The sequence below is a fragment of the Etheostoma cragini genome, chromosome 11 (genome assembly GCF_013103735.1).
Source record: "Etheostoma cragini isolate CJK2018 chromosome 11, CSU_Ecrag_1.0, whole genome shotgun sequence".
Lineage (NCBI taxonomy): Eukaryota > Metazoa > Chordata > Actinopteri > Perciformes > Percidae > Etheostoma > Etheostoma cragini.
In genome coordinates, this window is record NC_048417.1 from 23,918,653 (window position 1) to 23,939,658 (window position 21,006).

A 21,006-nucleotide genomic window follows, 5' to 3' on the forward strand; every position below is an offset into this window, starting at 1 on the left:
CCCCCCCCCCCCAGCATATAGCCTACTGTAGTGTTCAAGACCCCCCCCCAGCATATAGGCTACTGTAGTGTTCAATTTCACACTAACTATTCTCACTTGGAGCAAATAATCTCTCACACAGTGTAACATCGTCCATCAACTAAAGGGGAAAAAATACTTTGACGAGGGGGCGATTGGCATCAGCTGTGTGCTTGGCTATTTCAGACTGGACGTGCTGCGATGATAGCTCAGTTCAAAACACACAGATCACTTTGGTCTTGGCAACTTTTAAAAAGTAAACTTTCCATCCAGAATCTTATTGGCGTCCATTTTGGCGTCTCGCGCTCGCCATCCACTCAACACGTAAGGTTAAGGCGTCTGTATAGCTCAGTTGGTAGAGCGGGTACCCATATATAGAGGTTTACTCCTCAAAGCAGCGGGCCAGGGTTCGACTCTGACCTGCAACCCTTTGCTGCATGTCATTCCCCCCCTCTCTCTCCCCTTTCACTTCTTCAGCTGTCCTGTCATTTAAGGCCTAAAATGCGCAAAAATTATCTTTAAAAAACGTACTACTACTACTCTTTGGCTGGCTTGCAAGCCCAAACGGCGTGTGTGCGGCGTTTCTGTTGTTTTGTTTCCGGTCTAGATAGATCCGGTGGGATGTTGTAGTTTGTAGTTTGTAACAGTACTAGTTGTTGCAACAGATAAAAACTACAAAGTTTGCTAGGCCAAAAAGAATGTTAATCTCACCATGAACAAATTGACGCCATTAAAGTGGGTTAACGTAAATGCAGTTAATAACGCATCTAACTATACAGTTATAGTGAGAACACAATTATTGTGTTACAGGATATTGTTCCAGTGCATGGCCAGTGCCAAATTGTGTGGCAGCTAACGCTAAATCATTGCGTTATTTTTTTCACAAGACAGAGGATGATGTCAGATTTCCCCTTTGTAAAATTAATTTATTTATGAAAAAACAGAAAAGGTACACATTAAGTGCAGCTCCTGAGCAATTAAAAGACACTCTGCGTGGTCTGATATTACATTATAAACAGACTATGGAATTAAGCCTGACAACTGATAAAGGATTTATAAGGGCAATACCGATATTATAAAAAATATAAAAAAATATTTGGTTGTTTAAAAATCCGAGATGCCCATATATCGGCCAATATATATATTTAACAAAAAAAAATACAGAAAATCTTTACAAAACATAAACAGATTTCCCTAACATTAGTTACTTGTAGTTATTTATGAGTTCTTACTAAACTAATATGCTTATAATTTGTTTTATTGTCACAACAGACCAGAGGAACAACAAAACATATTAAAGTTCTGATAAATAAAATGCATAAAAATACAAACTTAAGATATGAAACTTAAAGTAATTTGAACAAAAACCCATTGACAACAAAAACAGCAATCAGTGTTGCCAACAGAGACGTTGTAGAGCGTCCTCTGGTGGACAGACTATGCAACGCCATCACTCGTAACATGGGTGACAGTCCGTTTTTATTTTTTAAATATTAATTAATCAAAATCATTCATTTGTCATTATAAATTATTCTGATGAATCAATATTTAATTTTGAGTTATTATTATTTTTTTTTTAATCGACCATAACAAATGCCAATATCCATATATAAAATTGGCCCGCTGATATATTGGTCGGCCTCTAGCAGGTATTTACAGTTAGGAAAATGGTAACCAAATTCTGTGGCTGCATCCATTGGATATTTAGCATGAGTTATTATGGATGTCTGATAATGCTGTAAAGTTAGTGCCTTTTTTAGCATAGGTTTATTTCAAAAATGTGAATTTACTCAGGTGTGTGAGCATGCTCACTGTGTTATTTTGTCCTTAGCACAGTGCCCTGCTATGTGAATTGAAATGTCATTTCTAAGCATATCTAGTTCTGTGTGCTGAGTTATACTCGGTGGTGAAATTAAATGTGTAAGCAGTAGTGCCTATTCCTTTCCCTTGGGGTAAAAGATTCTCAGATACTGAGTTTTCCCACTAAACAAATCAAACATTAGCAGCGGCTTAAAATGTGTATGTACAACACAACAGCTATTATCTTTTGTGTGTAGCAGTGAGTACGGCAATTAAACCCACCCCATTTTTGGATGTAGGATTGCTTTGTGTAGTGAGTGTAAGCAGCCAGTAACACGTCTGCTGTGAGGGCTAACAGTGTTCCAGCAATGCAGAGGAGTGAGGAGGTCCCTTTAGCTGTTGCAGTTAATCTCCCCATCTCTGCCGACAACACAACATCGGCTCGTTACACCAGTTGAAGAATAAGACACAGACACATGGGGAGGAAGGAAAAAATGAAAAATATCAACCAATGCTGTAGAACAGTGATCTCAAGAGGGCTGGATCACTCCCACTGGTTTTTCTGCGTATCGGTGTGCACTGCCTGTGAGGTGGAACACAGCGGGGGAAGATGCTTACACTGTCGATGGCTATTGTGTGGACAGGGGGGCTCCCTCAGAGTGGATGATATGCAAGCAACAGCCTTTTCCGACTGCGGATAGAGATTTATGCGCTACGCTTCTCTGAAACGGATTCTCTCAGAAGAAGTGGGGACACTCTGGGGTTCAACTTGTTATATAATGGATCAAAGTCCTTTCCGTTTCTCTTTGCATTTGATTGAGAAGCTTTAACCTGCATGTTAGCAACCTTACAATACATGTCAAGTGAAAGATTTTACCTCCAAGTCAGACATTAACAGCTGATGTCTTTTTAGAAAATATCCTGATTCAGGCATGTAGTAATGGCTCAAAACCCCAGTGTATCTTGGGGAATACCCTGCTGCTGAATGGGAGCCAAGACAAAAAATCCCTGTCGAGGACTTACCAGCAGTGGCTATGAAAAAAATCCAGACTTAAGAGAAAAATCAGGCAAGTGCTATTTCATGTTATCTTTGTCAATCATACTTCTATTTATGATATAGTAATTCAAGCATTTATTATATGTAAAGCATACAAGACTGTTAGACATTCCATTTGAAATGTTGACAGAAGCATTTTATTAACATTACTGCTCGACAACTGGCCGCACAATGTTTTGTGTCAGCTGGAATGGCATTGATGGATAGGATATTGAAGGATATGAAGCTACTCTGTACACCTTTAATCAAAAGGGAAAGAGATTAGACCAGTGTTAGTGTGAAATATAACCACCTAGGTCAACAGAAACTGGCATTAGAACTCATCACCAGGCTCAAGGCACCACCATAGCTTTGAACTAACTTCAAGGAATTGTGAGTTTCACTAAAACGCTGATATATTGTGATGTTCCTTAGACTGAGATTCTTCATTTAAATATCATGTAACTATTTAAATATGGTAATGTTAAAGTCTTAAAATAGAAATAAATTGAGAAGATGATTAAAAGAAAAAAGCGTTTTTCTTGTTCTCTAACAAATGTCACAACAACAAAGAGGGCAAAACTCAGGTGGTGCTTAATGTGTGAATCTCGTTTTGGAGGACGTAGCTTGAGCTACGTGGTTTCTTGCAGGGTTGCAGCGACAGGTTTATGAGCCACACTTTCCTGGCATTATAGTGGGATCTATACAGTCATACCCCATGCAGTCCCTCACTGCCATCATACCCCTGTCAAGCCAAACTAATTAAGCTCCGGGATGTCTAATCGCCTCCTATGTCGGAACTTGCTTACTTAAGATGTGCTTTAAGGCAGAGTTAAAAATCTTTTTTCTTGAAAGTAAGTTATTTATAGTATAGATGGAACAGTGGTTATGACACATGCCTCTGGTGCCGGAGATCTGGGTTTGAGTCCCACTGTTATACATCAACCAATGTGTCCCTGAACAAGATACTTCACCCCTAGCTGCGCCACAGGTGTGTGACCTTTGATATATGGTGAAATTGTAAGTTGCTTTTGATAAAAGCGTCAACAAAATAACATGAAATGTAAAAAAACCTCTGTAATTTACAAATGCAATTTTCTTAACCAAAATTCATCCAAAGGTGTTTATCATAATCAAATGTAATGCACTGTTCCTCTTACAATGTCAATACCCAAATCCTGGGTTTTTCTGATGAAAAAGTGACCTAATTCAATACTTCCCTATTTACGACATATAGTATACTGTTTTGCAGTTAGTGTATTGAAAATTAAAAAGTACTTCATAAATGTGTTTTAAACTAATGTGAAATAAAATAATGATTGTGCCGTTGGACGTTGATCAAACTGTACAATAGTTTTAGAATACATAGATGGGCTGGGAACCATTAATATCTGTACCAAATTGTTTTTTCAAACATTTGTTTATTGATTAGATATTTCAGTCTGAACTAAAGTGGTGGGCTGACAGACATAGCCATCCATTGAGCCACACTAAAAACTAATGCACCTTTAATGAAATGCTCTTGTATATACCCAGTCTTACCAAACTTGGCATTTTCATGCAGCATGTGCAGTATGGCTTAAATAAGATATAATGACTGGCCTCTTGGAGATGCTGCAGCAACATTATTTTTTGTTGTTGGTAGTTGTGAAACATCAGACTCTTTGCACAATGTGTCTGTTTTTTGTTATTTTTAATCAAGACAGAGTAAAGACCGACAGAAGCTTGTCATGGCTACCAGCTCTTGTGATTTTGGGTTTATGGAATTGTTTGGATTATCAACTTGACACATGGCTAGCTATTAGAACAGCTATTTAATCAATATACATTTAATCCCTGTTCAAGCTACAGAAATGACTACTTTATTGTGCATTAGTTTATTTTTTGTTCGCAAGCACTGCTTCAATATTTAAGATTTAGACACAATTTGCTGATACTTATGAGTGCTTTTTGGAAACAGTTGTACATTTTCCAAACACAAGGTAAAAATCTCATATATACAATGCGTAAAACAGACTCTAGTGGCATTCAAGATATATATATATATATATATATATATATATATATATATATATATATGTATATATATATATATATATATATATATACTGCATATATACGCTGTATGTATGTACTGTGTGTATATATATCTCATAGATAAAACATCTTCATTTGTAGCTGGTCTATCAGAACATTAGGTTCTATTCTGGGAAAAATATTGCATTGAAAATGTCCAAGGAAGTTTTCTTTTGAAATCTGCAAAGTAGTCATATGATTTAAATATTGCATGAATGTTTAAGTAACAGCATGAAGTTGACACACGCAACATGCAACACACTTTGAGAGTTTACTGGTTTTTGTCTTTCCACTGAATTCAAGGGTTAGGGTTAGGGTTAAGCAGCGATTTAAAAAAAAAAAAAAGTAATTTCACACATGTGGTCCAACATCGTCATAAAACATATCCTGCAAGCTTTGTAACAATTGGACGAACAGTGCACTTTGTTTAAAATGTCTACAATGGAGTTGTCAAAACCATTTATTTTCAATTCAGTGTAATATGTAGCTCAGTCCAGCTCACGGCAATTTGAGAAGAGCAGATGACCAACACAAAAACAATCGCTAATAAAGCCGCAAGCTGCAATTTCAAGCTCAAATCTTGATTTGTGTCATTCAACGTCCAGTTATTGTGCATTTAAAGCGTCAGTGTGAGGTCATTGTGTAGACATTTCCTGGAAGTTTTGTGTTGATCGGACAAATACTTGGTCATTTATAGCCGGGTTCGCCCTATATCACCAGCAGTTTGCATTTATAGCGCCCCCTGTTGATCAATTTGAATTAAACGTTCAGGGCGTGGTTCAGGTACTTATGAGGACACATCCAATGACATTGAATTTGTGATCTACAGTAAAATGTGTGTAATTGCCCTTGTGGTGCCCCCTAGTGGCGTATATATATATATATATAAAACTGTCTGCGTATATCTGGGGCAAATATCTGAACATACCCTGTGAGTTTTGTGGGTTAGGGTACTAGTGGTGTATGTAAATAAAACTGTCTGGGTATTAGTGGGGCACTTATCTGAACATACCTTAATCCTTAATAGTCCTTAAGGCTTATTTGTAAAGCACGTTACGCTGCACCAGTGTGCAAAATTTCAAGTCAATCAGACTTACGGTGTGGGGGGCGTGGTCTTTCAAAGTTGGTATTTTGAAGCCTTAATTACAGCACCACCATGTGGCCGATTGGGTTCATATTTCTATAGAAGCACATGAAAACCATTTCCAGTTATTCTCCCAGGTTTCATGTTTCTAGGTCATTCCAGCTCACAGAAATTTGAGCAACAGACAATAAATAATAATAATAATAATTATTATAATTATAAAAACTAAAATAAACAAGCACAGAAGGGTTCTACCGCTTCGCGGTTTGAACCCTAATAACAATAATATCCAAAACAGACAAACCTAATAACATAACCCTATTGTGTTGTCTTACTGCAGGGGAACAAAAGATATCATCTGTTTTTATATGTAAGTCCACCTACTGTGAAGCAAACACCTCATGAGAGCTGCTGGGATGCCAATGACTCAATACTGCTTTCTATTTTGAGTTCTGCCAATGGAGAAAATATTCATATCTTTCATATAGTAGCTACCAGTGGAACAGCTTTTTAGCTTCAAATGGATAAAATGGAGGGAATGTTTTTTTATTACTGAAAATACTAAAACAACTATTTAATTTTATCCTACGTTTTATATTCCTTTTCTTAACATTAACTTGAAGATGCTGATGAGAAAATGAGGAATGTTAATGACTCAACTATTCAGCCAATGTAGTAAATTTAACCTTGCTTTGCTAACGAGACCCCAGGGATGAAAACATGTCAAGTCTAATGAAAGTCATAATCTAATAGAGATGAGGTCCAATGCACTGGAAAACTGAAGTTGAAGGAGATCAATTTCATCTTGGATATGTTGTTTTTTGAAATATCTTTTGACTAGTGTACCTGTTTATTCTTCACAGCTGGGATTCTGTTCTAATTATATTGCACAATTGAAATGTGTCCTTCAACAATAATTTGCCCTGGGACTTTTCAATTGCCTTTCACCAAACACCATTCACGAGTTAAGTCAATTAGATAATGTAGTCTATTGGTTCCTATAGTAACAGTGTGCACTTTTTTTTCGGTCTTCACTATGGAAACATGGTTTTCCACTAGTGTTGAATGAGCTGTTTGTCTCAACTAAAACTGTTCTTCAAAATACTGTTCCAGTTCTATTGAGTCTAATTCAGTAAGAAATTATTTCTCATTGTTTTATGTATTTTCTTTTCAGATTCCGAAACAACAGAGGATGAAGGTGACCAATTTCAGACCAAAGAAGATGGTGGGGATGTGGAGGACCAGGCTGTGCACACCGGTATCCACCATGTTTCCAGCTTGCAATTATTCCTTTTGACAAATATGGATTTAGTTGCTTTTCTGTTTTACTGATTTCCACCAATTCCACAATATTGCAACATTTTTAAACATTAATGAGAAAACTGAAACTGGGAATGTATGGGCAGTGGATTGAGGTAAAAACACTTTAGCTGCTTATTGCTCCACTGTGTTGTGATCCAGTCGCTAAGTTAGTCTGTGTCCGTTTGGTGCTGGAAAAGTAATGTACAGTTGGTAAAACAGAGCTTTTTCTGTGAAAACAACTGGCTGCTTTGGCTGAAAACAAGGCTGACAAGAGATGAGTTAGCATGCTGCAAAACCTTTTTATTTGATAATCAATGCAAGAACCTAATTGCTTACCTGTATCATATATCATATCTCCTCTTTACATGAGATGCAGTGATGGACACATGTGCAGAAGATGACAGTAGAACGCATGGATACGAGGATCACTCTGTGACAACCAGGCAAGGCAAAGAAACATGCAAATAACCCTAGCTGTTAAAATAACTCAGGCTTCTGATTGTATTATTGGACTTAGATTCCGTACTAAAATACAATGAGAACATAAAGTGAATTAGTAACAACTTACTGATTCCAACTGATTTTTCTTCAAACCCTTTATTTCAGGAGCCAGTCAGAGAATATTTCAAAAGAATCCCCCCCACAAGCCCTCCCACCCCCTTCCCCGAGACTCATCAAACGTCTCTCCACTTCTCCAATGCCAAGTCGCTCTGGTTCAACTACACCTCTCAGCTTGCGGAAGAAAATTGTTGTGCCAACGGATTACCAAGACACAGTGCCTGCGGAGTTTGAAGAAAAGGTTAAGCAACCTAAATATGTGTCCCAAAGTAACACCCAAGACTACCGAGCACAAACCCCAGTGAGTGACTACTCCCGGAAAGAATTTACTCTCAGACCATCCCCAAAGCTTACCAGGGCAAGCTCAAAGGTTTTTGAGAAGGTTCGTGGCTTAGAAGAGCGGAGACGAAGCCTCGATATTCCAGAGGGTTCCATCTCAGCAGGATCCTGGGCAGGGTTCAATCGGGCTGGATCTGTAGATTCAGATGATGGAGGAAGCCGCTTGGGCATCTCTAGAGAAAGTTCAAGGGAAGATTTAAGGGAGGCCTTGAAAGAGGATGCTGCTGAACGAAGATCTATGTTTAAACAGAGAGCTGCTTCGCTGGAGGAGAAACCTCGCTACTCCCAAAAAGTTCAGGACATTGAGAACAAGTTCACTGAGGAGCTCCAGCGCATTAAAAAGCTTGTTGGCAAACCTCACCTGAAAAAGTCGTTTTCAACGGAACAGCTTACTCTAAAGAGCAGACAGCGCCAGCCTTTAAGGAAAATTGAACCTATTCCACCACAAGTCCTTCAAAAGCTCCAGGAAAGGGAACGTGCCCAGTGGGCAAAGGAACAGAGAGAAAAAGAACATAGTCAGCAACCAATGCAAAAGCAAGTACAGCAAGGACAAAATAAGCCCCAATCCCAAAAGACAGCAACAACTGTAATAGTCAGTAGATTTGGAGAAGGTGCAGGCACCCCAGAGTCCATGCAGTTATCCGACTTACCAGGACAACGATCAGTGAGAGAATTGAGTCGAGTCAGTCCAGTAATGGAAATCATTCAGAGATCATCATCGCCATCGTTATATCATCAACAAAGGGCAGAGTCGCCAAGCAGAAATGTTGCTGAGATGACACTACGTAAGGTTGTAAGAAGGCCACCAAGTCCGCTTGTACAGAGGGTATCTCGAATGCAGGAATCCTCGCAAATCCAAGAATCGCTTGTGCAAACATCACAAAAGGATGAGACTTCGGGGAGAAAGACGCCAATAGAAGTAGCATTACGAAAAATTGAAAACCGACCTGAAAGTCCATTGGTACAAAAAAGGGCCGCCATTGTGCAAGACCTTCCTCATCAACCTCCTCCGAAACCCCCAAGGATGTCACCGGTCACTCCAACGGAGGAGAGAATGGAAGTGGATTCATCCAAACAAGCCTTCAAGATAAGAATCCCCACAATTATTGTTGAAGACGAAAAGATGGAAGAGGATGGTCATGTGAAGTCTAATGAGCCTCAACAGAATACTGCTAGTGCCAAAGAGGGACGACAGCTGAAGACCAAGGGGAAGAACCGTCGCCCTCGACCCATGTCTCCAGAGTTAGGTTAGATTTGTTGTGCTGATTTTATTTAGCTTTCAGTAGTATTGTGAATTTAAAGTCTGCTTGCCTTACATGTCTAATCCACCAATTACTCCTTACAAGAGGGGATTTTCCTCTAGTTTGATCACAGGGAAAAAAATGACTTCAGGCGTGTCTTTTGTTAAACTGCAGATTCTTCAGATGATTCTTATGTGTCTGCTGGAGAAGACCCAATGGAGGCCCCTGTATTTGAGTTTCCCCTGCAGGACACTGTAGCATCTGCTGGTGCAGATGTGTTACTAAAATGCATCATTGCCGGCACCCCCCTGCCTGAAGGTAACATGTTGTACTTTTTGTTTTAACATCATAGCCCACACAGGTATTTTAATTGTATATTTAAGCAATCAAATCACAAATAGATATTATAATTATTATATAATACCTACACTGTATATTAATATATTTGCAAATAGCAAATAATTCTTTGTCTCCTCTGTCTTTTCTGTTTAAGTTACCTGGACAAAAGAGAACATAGAAATAACTGGCACTGCAAGTTACGCGGTCAAAGTAGAGGGTGAACGTCACACCCTGCTCATCAAATCAGCTAGAATAAGTGATGGTGGGAAATACTGTGTAACTGCTGTTAATCAGGTGGGGAAAGCATCCAGCAGTGCCACCCTTACAGTCCAAGCAGGTATGTTTGACCGTTAGGATATCAGATGAAATGAGTATACATAGTGCTGTTTTGTGGTGGTTTGCCTTCAGTCCCGACTCTTCAACGGGAAATAGTTTGATTAGCATTGATATGCAAAGGAGGTTCTAGGACTAAGTTGGTTATTTTAAATTAGAGCATTTCAAACACACAGGATTATGGACGTTAACATGAAAAGCATCTTGCGGCTGTGACTAACATGACAGACATGTTGTTTATTGTTTTATTGTCATCAACACTGAACTGTATCTATGTCTATGTCCACTTTACTTGGAGGTCAGTTGTTATTATAAACTGAAAATTGTTATTATAGTAATTTAAGAAAACACCACATATAAAAAAACGACATCTTCCCAACAAGGCATTGCGTTTGAGCTTATTTCTCTCCCTTGCCATTATCTCACTGAGCAAAATGTCTCTGTCCTATATTCCAGCTGAACAACCTTACTTATAGTTACCATAGCAACACAGAGGCAAAACTGAACCTATAAATTGCCCACTGAGGAACACTGGCTCCACCCACTATTGTTTGGATATATCATTTGACCTTTCAGACTAATTGTATTTTAGAGGATAATTTTTTTTGTTCTTTTTTTTTTTTTAAATACAAGAACTCGTTGGACTTCTGTGTTCTTATTGAGCTGTGCTCTCAGGAACAGAAAATAAAGTTTACAGAGAAAAAAAGGAAAGGTACATATAGGAATTGTTTGTAAGCAGGATTGTCTGAAACTACAAAATGAAACCTAATGTAACCTTGTTGCTTTGACAGAGTGTGTACAGGAACCAAAGGGAAACCTGGGCGTGCGTAGGGATATCAGCAGCCCCATTACATCTGATGAGGAGTATCTCAGTCCCCTGGAGGAAGGCATGGATTTTGGAGGGCCAGAGCCCAAGCAAACATTTGACACACGATTCAGGGAACCCCCTGCATTCCTGGTGAGACTGCACAGAGATCGGTCTTATTAGATACCTAATCGACTTTTAGAATATGACAATTGTATGTTTAGCATTGACACTTGCATCTTTGACTGGTTGGTTGCAAAATATTGCATGAAAATGTTGTATGCACAAGATGTCCCTATCAGTATTAATTTTCCCTTATGAATGTGTTGTCTGACTGTGTGGTCATCCCATCAACACATCTGTCAAATGAAACCTACAGGTAAAATGCATCGCTCAGCTTCTAACTTACATTCCATTTCAAACAGGTAACAATGAGTGATCAAGCTGTCATTGAAGGACAGGAAGTTACCATGTCTGTCAAAATAAGTGGACAACCCAAACCCATGCTCTATTGGTAGGTCCTCCCCACTTCATCAAACTACTTAAATTCATTGCTCGCATGGATAAGGGACAAGACTGTCTCTGTATCACACAAACCAAGAGCAAGCTTGCTTGACTGCATAGTTTTTTCTATGGCATGCTTCTTTATTGCATCAGTTAAAGGGGAAAACTGGAAGATGAATGTTTACTGCCTCACAATTACCAGGCTGACAGAACGATGTTCCCCCAGCCTGCCTATGGTCCCCCAGTGGCTAGAAAAGGTGATAGGTGTAAAGTGAGCCCTGGGTATCCTGCTCTGCCTTTGAGAAAATGAAAGCTCAGACGGACCAACCTGGAATCTTGCCTTCCCTTTCTCTGTTTTGCCCGCCCAGAGAATTTGGCCCACCCTCAAAAGCTACAGACTCAGAAATGGCACATACTAAGATACTAAGGAAAGCTCATTGTCACACTGGATCTAGTGACTGTAATTCTGCACCAAGGCTGAATTTGGGGAAAGAGACTTCAGATACAGTATTAGGGGACCACTAAAGTCTACATAAAAGAGACTTCAGATACAGTATTAGGGGGCCACTAAGTTCTTTATAAACGAGACTTCAGATACAGTATTAGGGGACCACTAAGGTCTATATAAAAGAGACTTCAGATACAGTATTAGGGGACCACTAAAGTCTATATAAAAGAGACTTCAGATACAGTATTAGGGGACCACTAAGGTCTATATAAAAGAGACTTCAGATACAGTATTAGGGGACCACTAAGGTCTAAATAAAAGCATCCAAAGAGCACCATGTCATGGGACCTTTAAGAATTATTACTCACACTTCCCAGATGGTCTGGTGTCATAGTCCAATTATCCATGCAGCATGGCTCGCTAATTTTCTCAGAGAAGAACAAGAACAAAACTAGTGCATTTTACTGATAAGGCAACAGGGCATCCACTGTTGTCACCAGTTACCTTATCTGTAACAAGGCATGTATTCCATGTTGCTTTATCAGTATCATGCATTGTCATGAACTGTGTCAGCTGAACAGTGCATCCCACACTGGGAATTTTGAATTTTAACAAATCATTACAGATTGAAAACTCAACTTGTAACCACTTTATAACAGTAATTTGATTTCATATAAAACTGCCTTACTAAGTAAAACAAGATGAATTGACAGACGGACTAACACATTGTATGTTTTGGTCTTCTCATGGGATTTGTTGACCATGAGTGTAATACAAAATAATAATAGCCTTAATCTTTAATAAAGAAGACAAGACTAGTCTAAATCATTCAGGCAGGTTCTGTCATTCGAGTTAGTTGTCACTCTCAAGAGACAATAATAGAAAAGAATGTCCTAAACATAATATTGGCAGTCCTGGAGAATGTATCCCACCCCCCACCCCTTTTAAACTAGCCAGGAGAGAGCTTGCAGTTGGGGAAAAGTGTGTGCTTGTTCATTTATCATTGCATAAATTAAGTAAAATAAAGGTTTACGCATGATTCATTACTCTTAATTCTACTCTTATGTAGGCTGAGGAACAGAGTTACAGTAAAATCAGGCCCACGTCACATTGTACGTGAGACAGAAGATGGCGCTTTTGAAATGACCATCAAGTCAGCAGTGAGATCGGACTCTGGGATTTACACCTGTAAGATCATTAATGAGTATGGGACAAAGCAGTGTGAAGGAAAGCTGGAGGTAAAAGGTACGCTTCTTTTCTAATATACAGGTTTGTATATTAGAAAAAGTTTGTACAAATACATACTGTATCTTACTTCATTTCTGTGTTTGATGAATAGAGCTGTTTTTAAAGTTTTCTACTTGCAACATTGTAACTAAATTGCTCACACTAATTTACTTGTTAATCAGCATATACAGTGGTGTGAAAAGTGTTTGCCTTCTTCCTCATTTCCTGTTCCTTTGCATGTTTGTCACACTTAAGTATTTCGGAACATCAAACCAATTTAAACAATAGTCAAGGACAACACAAAGATGAGTAACTGGGTGGTAGTGTGATGGTCTGGGGCTGTTTTGCTGCTTCAGGACCTGGAAGACTTGCCGTGATAAAAGGAACTATGAATTCTGCCGTCTACCAAGAGATCCTGAAGGAGAATGTCCGACCATCTGTTTGTGTACTCAAGCTGAAACGAACTTGGGTTCAGCAGCAGGACAATGATCCTAAACACACCAGCAAGTCCACCACCGAATGGCTGAAGAAAAACTAAATGAAGACTTTGGAGTGGCCTAGCCAAACTCCTGATCTGAATCCTATTGAGATGTTGTGGTATGACCTTAAAAAAGCCGTTCATGCTTCGAAAACCCTTTAATGTAACTGAATTAGGACAATTCTCCAAAGATGAGTGGGCCAAAATTCCTCCAGGACGCTGTAAAAGCCTCATTGCATGTTATCGCAAACGCTTGGTTGCAGTTGTTGCTGCTAAGGGTGGCCCAACCAGTTATTAGGTTTAGGGGGCAATTACTTTTTCACACAGGGCCATGATGGTTTGGATTTTTATTCACCTTTAATAATAAACACCTTCATTTACAAATTGCATTTTGTGTTTACTTGTGTTGTCCTTGACTATTGTTTAAATTGGTTTGATGTTCCGAAACACTTAAGTGTGACAAACATGCAAAAGAACAGGAAATGAGGAAGGGGGCAAACACTTTTTCACACCACTGTATATATTAATACATTGTGACCAGTGTTTGTGTTGTGACTAGTTCACAACACCAACGTTCAGGTATCACTTAATAGCACTCTTCAGAAAATGTCCTTTATTTACACCCAGCGCCACCAGTGGAGCCAGGCCTGGCTGTCATTCGCCCGGTCAGGGACATCACAGCCAAGGCTGGAGAGACAGTTTTGTTTGAGTGTCATGTCATCGGACCAAAGGACACTGATGTGGACTGGCTTGCAGATGGGAAACTGATCCAGCCGGCGTTGCTCAACTGTAAGATGCACTTTGATGGGAGAAAGTGCCGGCTCCTGCTCAACTCCGTACACGAGGATGACAGTGGCACGTACATGTGCAAGCTCAGCACAGCTAAAGGTAGGTCTCGAGAATACGAATCACAATATGTGTGATATGAAGTATAACTGGATAGGGGTGTAATAAAACATCGATCCGGATCGATGTAATGATCAATGTCGGCGTTTAACAGTACAATATTTTTGTATTGTTAAAGTGACATACGATATCGTATCAATCACAGGCACCTGAATTTAATCATATCATGGCAGGCTTTACAATGTCAGCAAATATCTTATTGTTGTCCGACATATCTATATTTTAAATCTATAAATTTGTGATTTACGCCTCTAAAAATCATTTCATCTATTGTCTCTTCTGCTACTTGAAAACTGAAATGTTTACTCCTCAGAGGAAGTGACTTCATGTGGCAACCTCAAAGTCATCCCTTCAATTGAACCTCTCTTCACTCGCAAGCTGGATGTTCTAGAAGTGATCGAGGGTCGCAATGCTCGATTTGACTGCAAAGTCAGTGGGACGCCATCTCCTAAGGTCATCTGGAACCACTTTGGTATGATGGATTGTACCTAACTGTTCTTGCACCCAGGTGTCTCACAGCACCTTAAGCTTAAATGTACAGATCACCGCAAAATCCAAACAAGTTTTTCCTTTCAAATGTATCTTCTGGTACCACAAGTTGAGTGTCATCTAGTTCTATTATATTCCAGAGAAGGCAGACATCTCTACAGCCGATATCTCTCACTGGGTAATACACAAAAAATAGTCTAGATTGATTTAAAAAAGCACTACAAGTATGAGGAAAGAGATGTCTATTTGATTTTGGGGTGAACTGTCCATCCAAGCCTGTGAATGATCAACTCTTACCTTTTTTGTTTTATTTCTTACCCTCTCAGTTTTGCTGTTGATTTTGTGATTTTTAACCCACTTTAGAACTAAAGTCATGTATTGCTCTCTTTTTTTCTTTTTAGACCATCCGCTCACAGAAAATGAAGACATTCGTATTCTTCAGGAAGGAGGCCGGCACTCTCTTTTCATTTCTCATGTGACCAATGAGGATGAAGGCTTTTACACCGTGACCGCCCGTAACAGTCACGGCGAGGCAGAGAGCTCCGCCGAACTTTACATACAAGAGCCTCGGCCAGCCATCTCCTCACAGATGTAAGATCCTGTTATATTTGGATATTGGTTAGAGCTCTTGTCATTTCATGGACTTTTCTAGATTATGAATTGTAAAATGTTATAATTTCTACATTCTGCTATGTGCCACTTTCTCCATCGTTCTGTTCCATGTCTACCCTTTTAGGGCTAAACTGGAGAAGATGCCATCGATCCCAGAGGAGCCAGAGGTCCCAGAGAATGAGGTGGAGCGTTTCACTATGCCTGACTTCATCAAACCCCTTTATGACCTGGATGTGATCGAGGGAAAAGAGGCTCTGCTGAAATGTAAAGTTGCTGGGTTGCCATACCCCACCATCGTCTGGTTCCACAATGGCAAAAGGATTGAGAGCACCGAGGACAGAAAGATGACACAGTGTAAGTGTTTGAAAATGGAAGAATATTCAGCCTGTGTTCAGGCCTATAAATGTCCGAGCCTTTACAATGCAGTTACACTTCACTGAAGTTATGTATAAAATGATAAGTTTATCAAAAATGAAAATGAACAAAAACCTTAGCAATTGCATAAAGAAAAGGAAACTTTCTAAAATCAATTGAGTATGTCTTTGCGTTGCAGTATGTAAGGTATAATATTCAGACAGAAATAACCTCAAAAATATGAAATATGAGTTTCATTAAAACCACATACACTAAACAAAATTATAAAAGTAACACTTTGCTAAAACCAGTCAGTATATGGTGTTATGGTTAAGATTTGGGGTCATCCCTCTCTCTTTCTCTCTCTCTCTCTCTCTCTCTCTCTCTCTCTCTCTCTCTCTCTCTCTCTCTCGCTCAACCTGAGAGTTCCTTGTTGTAACCGACTTGAGTGGGCAAATTCTCACATTTGATGGCGTCTGGCACTTTGGAGAGGTGTTCTCTTCACAGATGAACCCTGACAATAACACCAGAGACTGACTGTTTTTTCTTGTGAATTTATAATAACATATATATTTTGTTATGTGAGTTTAAACAACAAAGTATGGTTGTCATTGCCTTCCATATGATGGTTTAGCCCAGTCTCATGGCAGTTAATGAAATGGTCATGTTATTTAATCTTTTGATTTATGTATAGGTCACATTAATGTTGTTATTTTTGTGTGTTGACTTGGAATTTTAAAGTAATTTATTTCAACGGGAAGGATATTTTATGATCACAGAACAATTACGGTAGTGAGTAGTATTGAAAAGCTGCACAGGGAGGTTGGTCGGGGGGGATGGATGAGTCAAACAACACAGGACTTTCAACCCAGAGACCGGGGATCGTGTCCCGTGTGTTGCATTACCGTTCCGCGTTATTCTCTTCCTTACCACAACCGTCCCGTTGTTGGGGCCGGCGGGTGGCGTTTCATTTCTCCGTTGTTGCGTCCCCCAGAGGCCGCGGGTCGTGTCCCGGTGCAAGCTCTTGTCACCGTCCCACATGCGGTATTTCATTTCCTGGCAGTTCATGAAATAGTCACGTTCGAAAATTGTGACATGTACAAGAAATAAATGAAAAAATCGTGACATGAACACAAAGTAATAAATCAAACTGTCGTGAGACCGGGTTGGACAGTTACATTATAGTTCATATGAGCATTTTTTCAATCTGCCACCTGTATAGTATAGTTTAGGTCTGGTTGGGTTTAGGCATCTACAACTACTTGGTTAAGGTTAGGGAAAGATCATGGTTAAACCTATGTTGACTGTTGGTAGGTGAGTACCTAAACTCACCGGAGTTAAATTCAGACATGTTGTAAACCCAACCGTCCACCCCAGTCTCCATCATAAGAGGATATAAAGCTCTGTAACAATATCATGCTACCTCCAAGAATAAACAATTAATACTCACACAACTACAAGAGTTAGATTTTTAGACATTTTAAGTGTTTTAAATCAACAGTCATTAATCTTTTAGGTCTAAACAGTCTCATTTTATAGGCAGGGATTGTGTTTAATTTCACTTTGAAACAGAAAGGTAATTGCATAAGACCAGGATACCTTATATCCTTTTTTCTCTGCTTTCTCCTGTAGTCCGTGACATCCACAGCCTGGTCATCCGCTCTGTATGCCATGCCCATGGTGGCGTCTACAAGAGTGTCATCTCTAACAAAGTTGGCAAGGCCACCTGCTACGCTCATCTCTATGTCACAGGTGAATTTCATTCCATTTTGTTGGGATAAACCATGAAGTAAAACCTAATTGGCTTCAAACAAGAACCACTCGTACTAGCAGATTCTTTTGGGCAAAGGCAGATTAGAAACATTTATGGACCTCTAATTCCATTGTCATAACTTTCAGATATCCTCCCTGACCCTCCCGATGGCACTCCAGTGATAGAGTCCATCACTGGTAAAACAATCACCTTGAGCTGGAAGAAACCAAGGAGGCTGGACCCTTCCATTGGTACGTAAGAAGGCTATTTAAAATCGTTTTGTGGGGAGACGTCTAGCTCACCAGTAGAGTATGCGTCCCATGTAGGCTTAGTCCTTGGAAGCGTTCTGGTTTTGAGTCTGACTTGCACGGCCCTTTGCTGCATGTCATCCCCTCTCTCCCCCCATTTCTAATGAAACCTTTAAAAAGTCTCAAAAAATAATCTTATGTAAATAAATAAAATAACTTTATTTGTTCACCAAATCAGATAAGTAAATTATATTCAAAAAATGACATAGTATAAACAAAACTTATACGTAAAAAGGACTTCATTTAACGCTTACAATTTTTTTTTAAATTATTTTGTAATTATTTTTTTGTAGACAGATAAAAAAGTATTTTCAACATCGTCGTGTAGACTTAGCATGAAAACACTTTTTTCTGTCCAGATGCCAGCTCCCTGATGTATGCCATCCAACAACAAGCCCTGGGCTCCATCCAGTGGATCATCATCGCTTCTGGCTTGAAGGAGACCACCTTCACCATCACCACCCTCTCCAAAGGTGTGCGCTATGCTTTCAGGGTCCTGACCATCACCTCTAAAGCCTTCAGCAAGCCCTCGCCTTCCACCGACCCAGTGCAGCTTCTGGACCGAGGTACATTCAGGCTTTTAAAGCATCCATCCAACTATCCATCCATCCATCACTCTGTGCTAACAGTTTATAAAATATTCTATGTGTGTACACTTTGGATTTACTTCTAGGTCCCTATCTTCAGGAGGCTCCAGTGATAATTGATAAGCCAGATATTGTCCATGTGATGGAAAACCAGTCAGTCACTATCACTGTCACCCTCAATCACGTCAATGCAGCAGTCCTATGGAAGAGGTATCTGTGGCTCTGTTGTACAGTTTCTTTTAATAACCTTATATCTTTATTTTATTTTTACATGAATGCCCTTTACTTGTATTTTCCTGTGATAAGTTTTCCAACTTATACAGTATACTCGTATACAGTAATTGTTTTAATTTTTAATTTTAATGTCATCAAACAAAGAAAAGAAACTGGCATATTCATAGGTTCATAACAACACTGCAGCTGTATTTGTAGTTTTGTTGTTAGTTCAAGATTAGTTCACTAGTCCAAGTTAAGTGGTATATGGTGGAAAGGTTGCCACCTTTGGACCCCACTGGATTAGAAGATAGTCAGGGTGTACTGCAATGCATATAGGCAGCTGTTAATTTTCAAGTGATTATCAAATATTACAGAACAATGAAAAAGATTTTTATTGTGCCCTGAATCCCCCTCAAGCAAGAGCCAAAACACACACCACACCTGCCCAGTGAGTCCGCTGCTCTATTCTCCATCTACAACATATTAATCCTGGGTTACAATAAAAACACTTCTCCACAGGAGGGGAGCGGTCCTTGCCAGCAAGCCAGGCCTGTATGAGATGAATATGCCAGATGATGACCAGCAAACGCTGAAGCTACTTAAAGTCAAGAGTGCTGACATCGGAGAGATGCAATTTGTGGCCTCCAACAAGTATGGCAGTGACAGTTGTACCTTCAGCGTTGAGATGGCAGGTAGGCAGTACATCTATCTATCTATCTGTCTATCTGTCTGTCCATCCATCCATCCATCCGTCCGTCTGTCAGGTAACTTGGTTTTTCACGTTAGTTAATTGGTATTTCACCTTTGCAACTCTGTCCACAGCTCCACCAACATTTGAAACCATCATGGAGGACCTGGATGTTTGTACCGGGGAGACGCCTCGCTTTGCTGTGGTTGTGGAGGGCAAACCCATTCCTGACATCCTCTGGTTCAAGGTTTTTAACCATTTTAGCAGTCAAACATTGATTTAATACAGTAAGTGAATACCAAGATAAACTGAACTATACAGTGGGGGGGGGGTTTAGTTACTTTTTTTTTTTTTTTTTTTTTTTTTTTTACAGTAAATGGAGATTTACCAAAACCAATCAATTTTTTTGTGTTAATCTTCAAAGAAACATTGCCAAAACGTACAGTTTTTACTTTCAGAATGATGTCCTGCTGTCGGAGAGCAGTCATTACACATTTGTGTACGATGATAATGAATGCTCCCTGGTGGTCCTCAACGCTCGCCCAGAAGACTCCGGGGTTTACACCTGCACTGCCAGGAACTTGGCAGGATCTGTGTCCTGTAAAGCTGAACTCACTATTCATGAAGGTCAGACGTCAATTTATTAGAGCCATACAAAGTATAACACTCCTTGAATGCATGGCTAACGATCTAAGTGAAGGAACTAATATTTACCATGCGGTATTGTCATTATTTGGAGTAAGAGTTCCCTTTTTTAACAAAAAAATGCTCACTACTGTAGCTAAACATAAAACGGATCCAATGGACGATGAGGAGACTATTCTAAGAAAAATGCGCAGACTCACTGACAACTATGACATTCACAAAGAAATTGGAAGGTAAGGCATTTTAATGGCAGCATTTTATATCCCATACTTTGATGGATTATAATGCAAAATAACCGTTTTCTGCATTAGAACCAGTTTTTATGAAATACCCCAACATATGCTGTATCTCCTCATGTCTTAAGGCCTCCAAACAGATTTTGAATAATTCTGGACTTGAGTAGTGATAAACTTAGTTTTCCTCCTGATCTTTTTCTTCCAGAGGTGCATTTTCTTACGTGAAACGTGTGATCCAAAAGGTTGGCAAAATGGAGTATGCTGCAAAGTTTATCTCCACAAGGGCCAAGAAGAAGGCGTCTGCTCGGAGAGAGATGAACCTGCTTTCCAAGCTGGACCACGAGAGAATCCTTTACTTTCAGGATGCCTTCGAGAAAAAGAATGCAGTCATCATCATCACGGAATTGTATCCTTATAATGCTGTTAAAACACAAGTAATCTGATGCAAAGTAAACATTTAGCCCGGAAAAGTAGGTGAAATTATATAAATAAAAGACATGAGTTTCACTTTTCTTTGTGTAGTTGTATGCATTGTGTTCTGAAAAGCTTTTATTTAAAAGTCTTATAGTCAAGTCTTAGTCTAAATATTTATATATATATGTATATATATATATATATATATAT

At 39.3% G+C, this 21,006-nt stretch overlaps 1 protein-coding gene across 2 annotated transcripts in view; it reads left to right on the top strand.

The window, feature by feature from the left end:
* Positions 1 to 21,006, top strand: part of spegb (striated muscle enriched protein kinase b) — a 45,825-nt gene that overhangs the window by 10,354 nt on the left and 14,465 nt on the right. For both annotated transcript variants that reach the window (XM_034884850.1, XM_034884851.1), the window contains exons 2-22: positions 7,189 to 7,272; positions 7,693 to 7,759; positions 7,923 to 9,460; positions 9,629 to 9,772; positions 9,948 to 10,130; positions 10,918 to 11,084; positions 11,357 to 11,445; positions 12,953 to 13,128; positions 14,216 to 14,476; positions 14,808 to 14,966; positions 15,385 to 15,574; positions 15,720 to 15,949; positions 17,582 to 17,701; positions 17,849 to 17,953; positions 18,370 to 18,576; positions 18,684 to 18,807; positions 19,333 to 19,505; positions 19,636 to 19,748; positions 19,960 to 20,128; positions 20,283 to 20,379; positions 20,588 to 20,788. In XM_034884850.1, the coding sequence (XP_034740741.1) occupies positions 7,189 to 7,272; positions 7,693 to 7,759; positions 7,923 to 9,460; positions 9,629 to 9,772; positions 9,948 to 10,130; positions 10,918 to 11,084; positions 11,357 to 11,445; positions 12,953 to 13,128; positions 14,216 to 14,476; positions 14,808 to 14,966; positions 15,385 to 15,574; positions 15,720 to 15,949; positions 17,582 to 17,701; positions 17,849 to 17,953; positions 18,370 to 18,576; positions 18,684 to 18,807; positions 19,333 to 19,505; positions 19,636 to 19,748; positions 19,960 to 20,128; positions 20,283 to 20,379; positions 20,588 to 20,788 (4,597 nt within the window). The remainder of the gene's footprint in view (positions 1 to 7,188; positions 7,273 to 7,692; positions 7,760 to 7,922; positions 9,461 to 9,628; positions 9,773 to 9,947; positions 10,131 to 10,917; positions 11,085 to 11,356; positions 11,446 to 12,952; positions 13,129 to 14,215; positions 14,477 to 14,807; positions 14,967 to 15,384; positions 15,575 to 15,719; positions 15,950 to 17,581; positions 17,702 to 17,848; positions 17,954 to 18,369; positions 18,577 to 18,683; positions 18,808 to 19,332; positions 19,506 to 19,635; positions 19,749 to 19,959; positions 20,129 to 20,282; positions 20,380 to 20,587; positions 20,789 to 21,006) is intronic.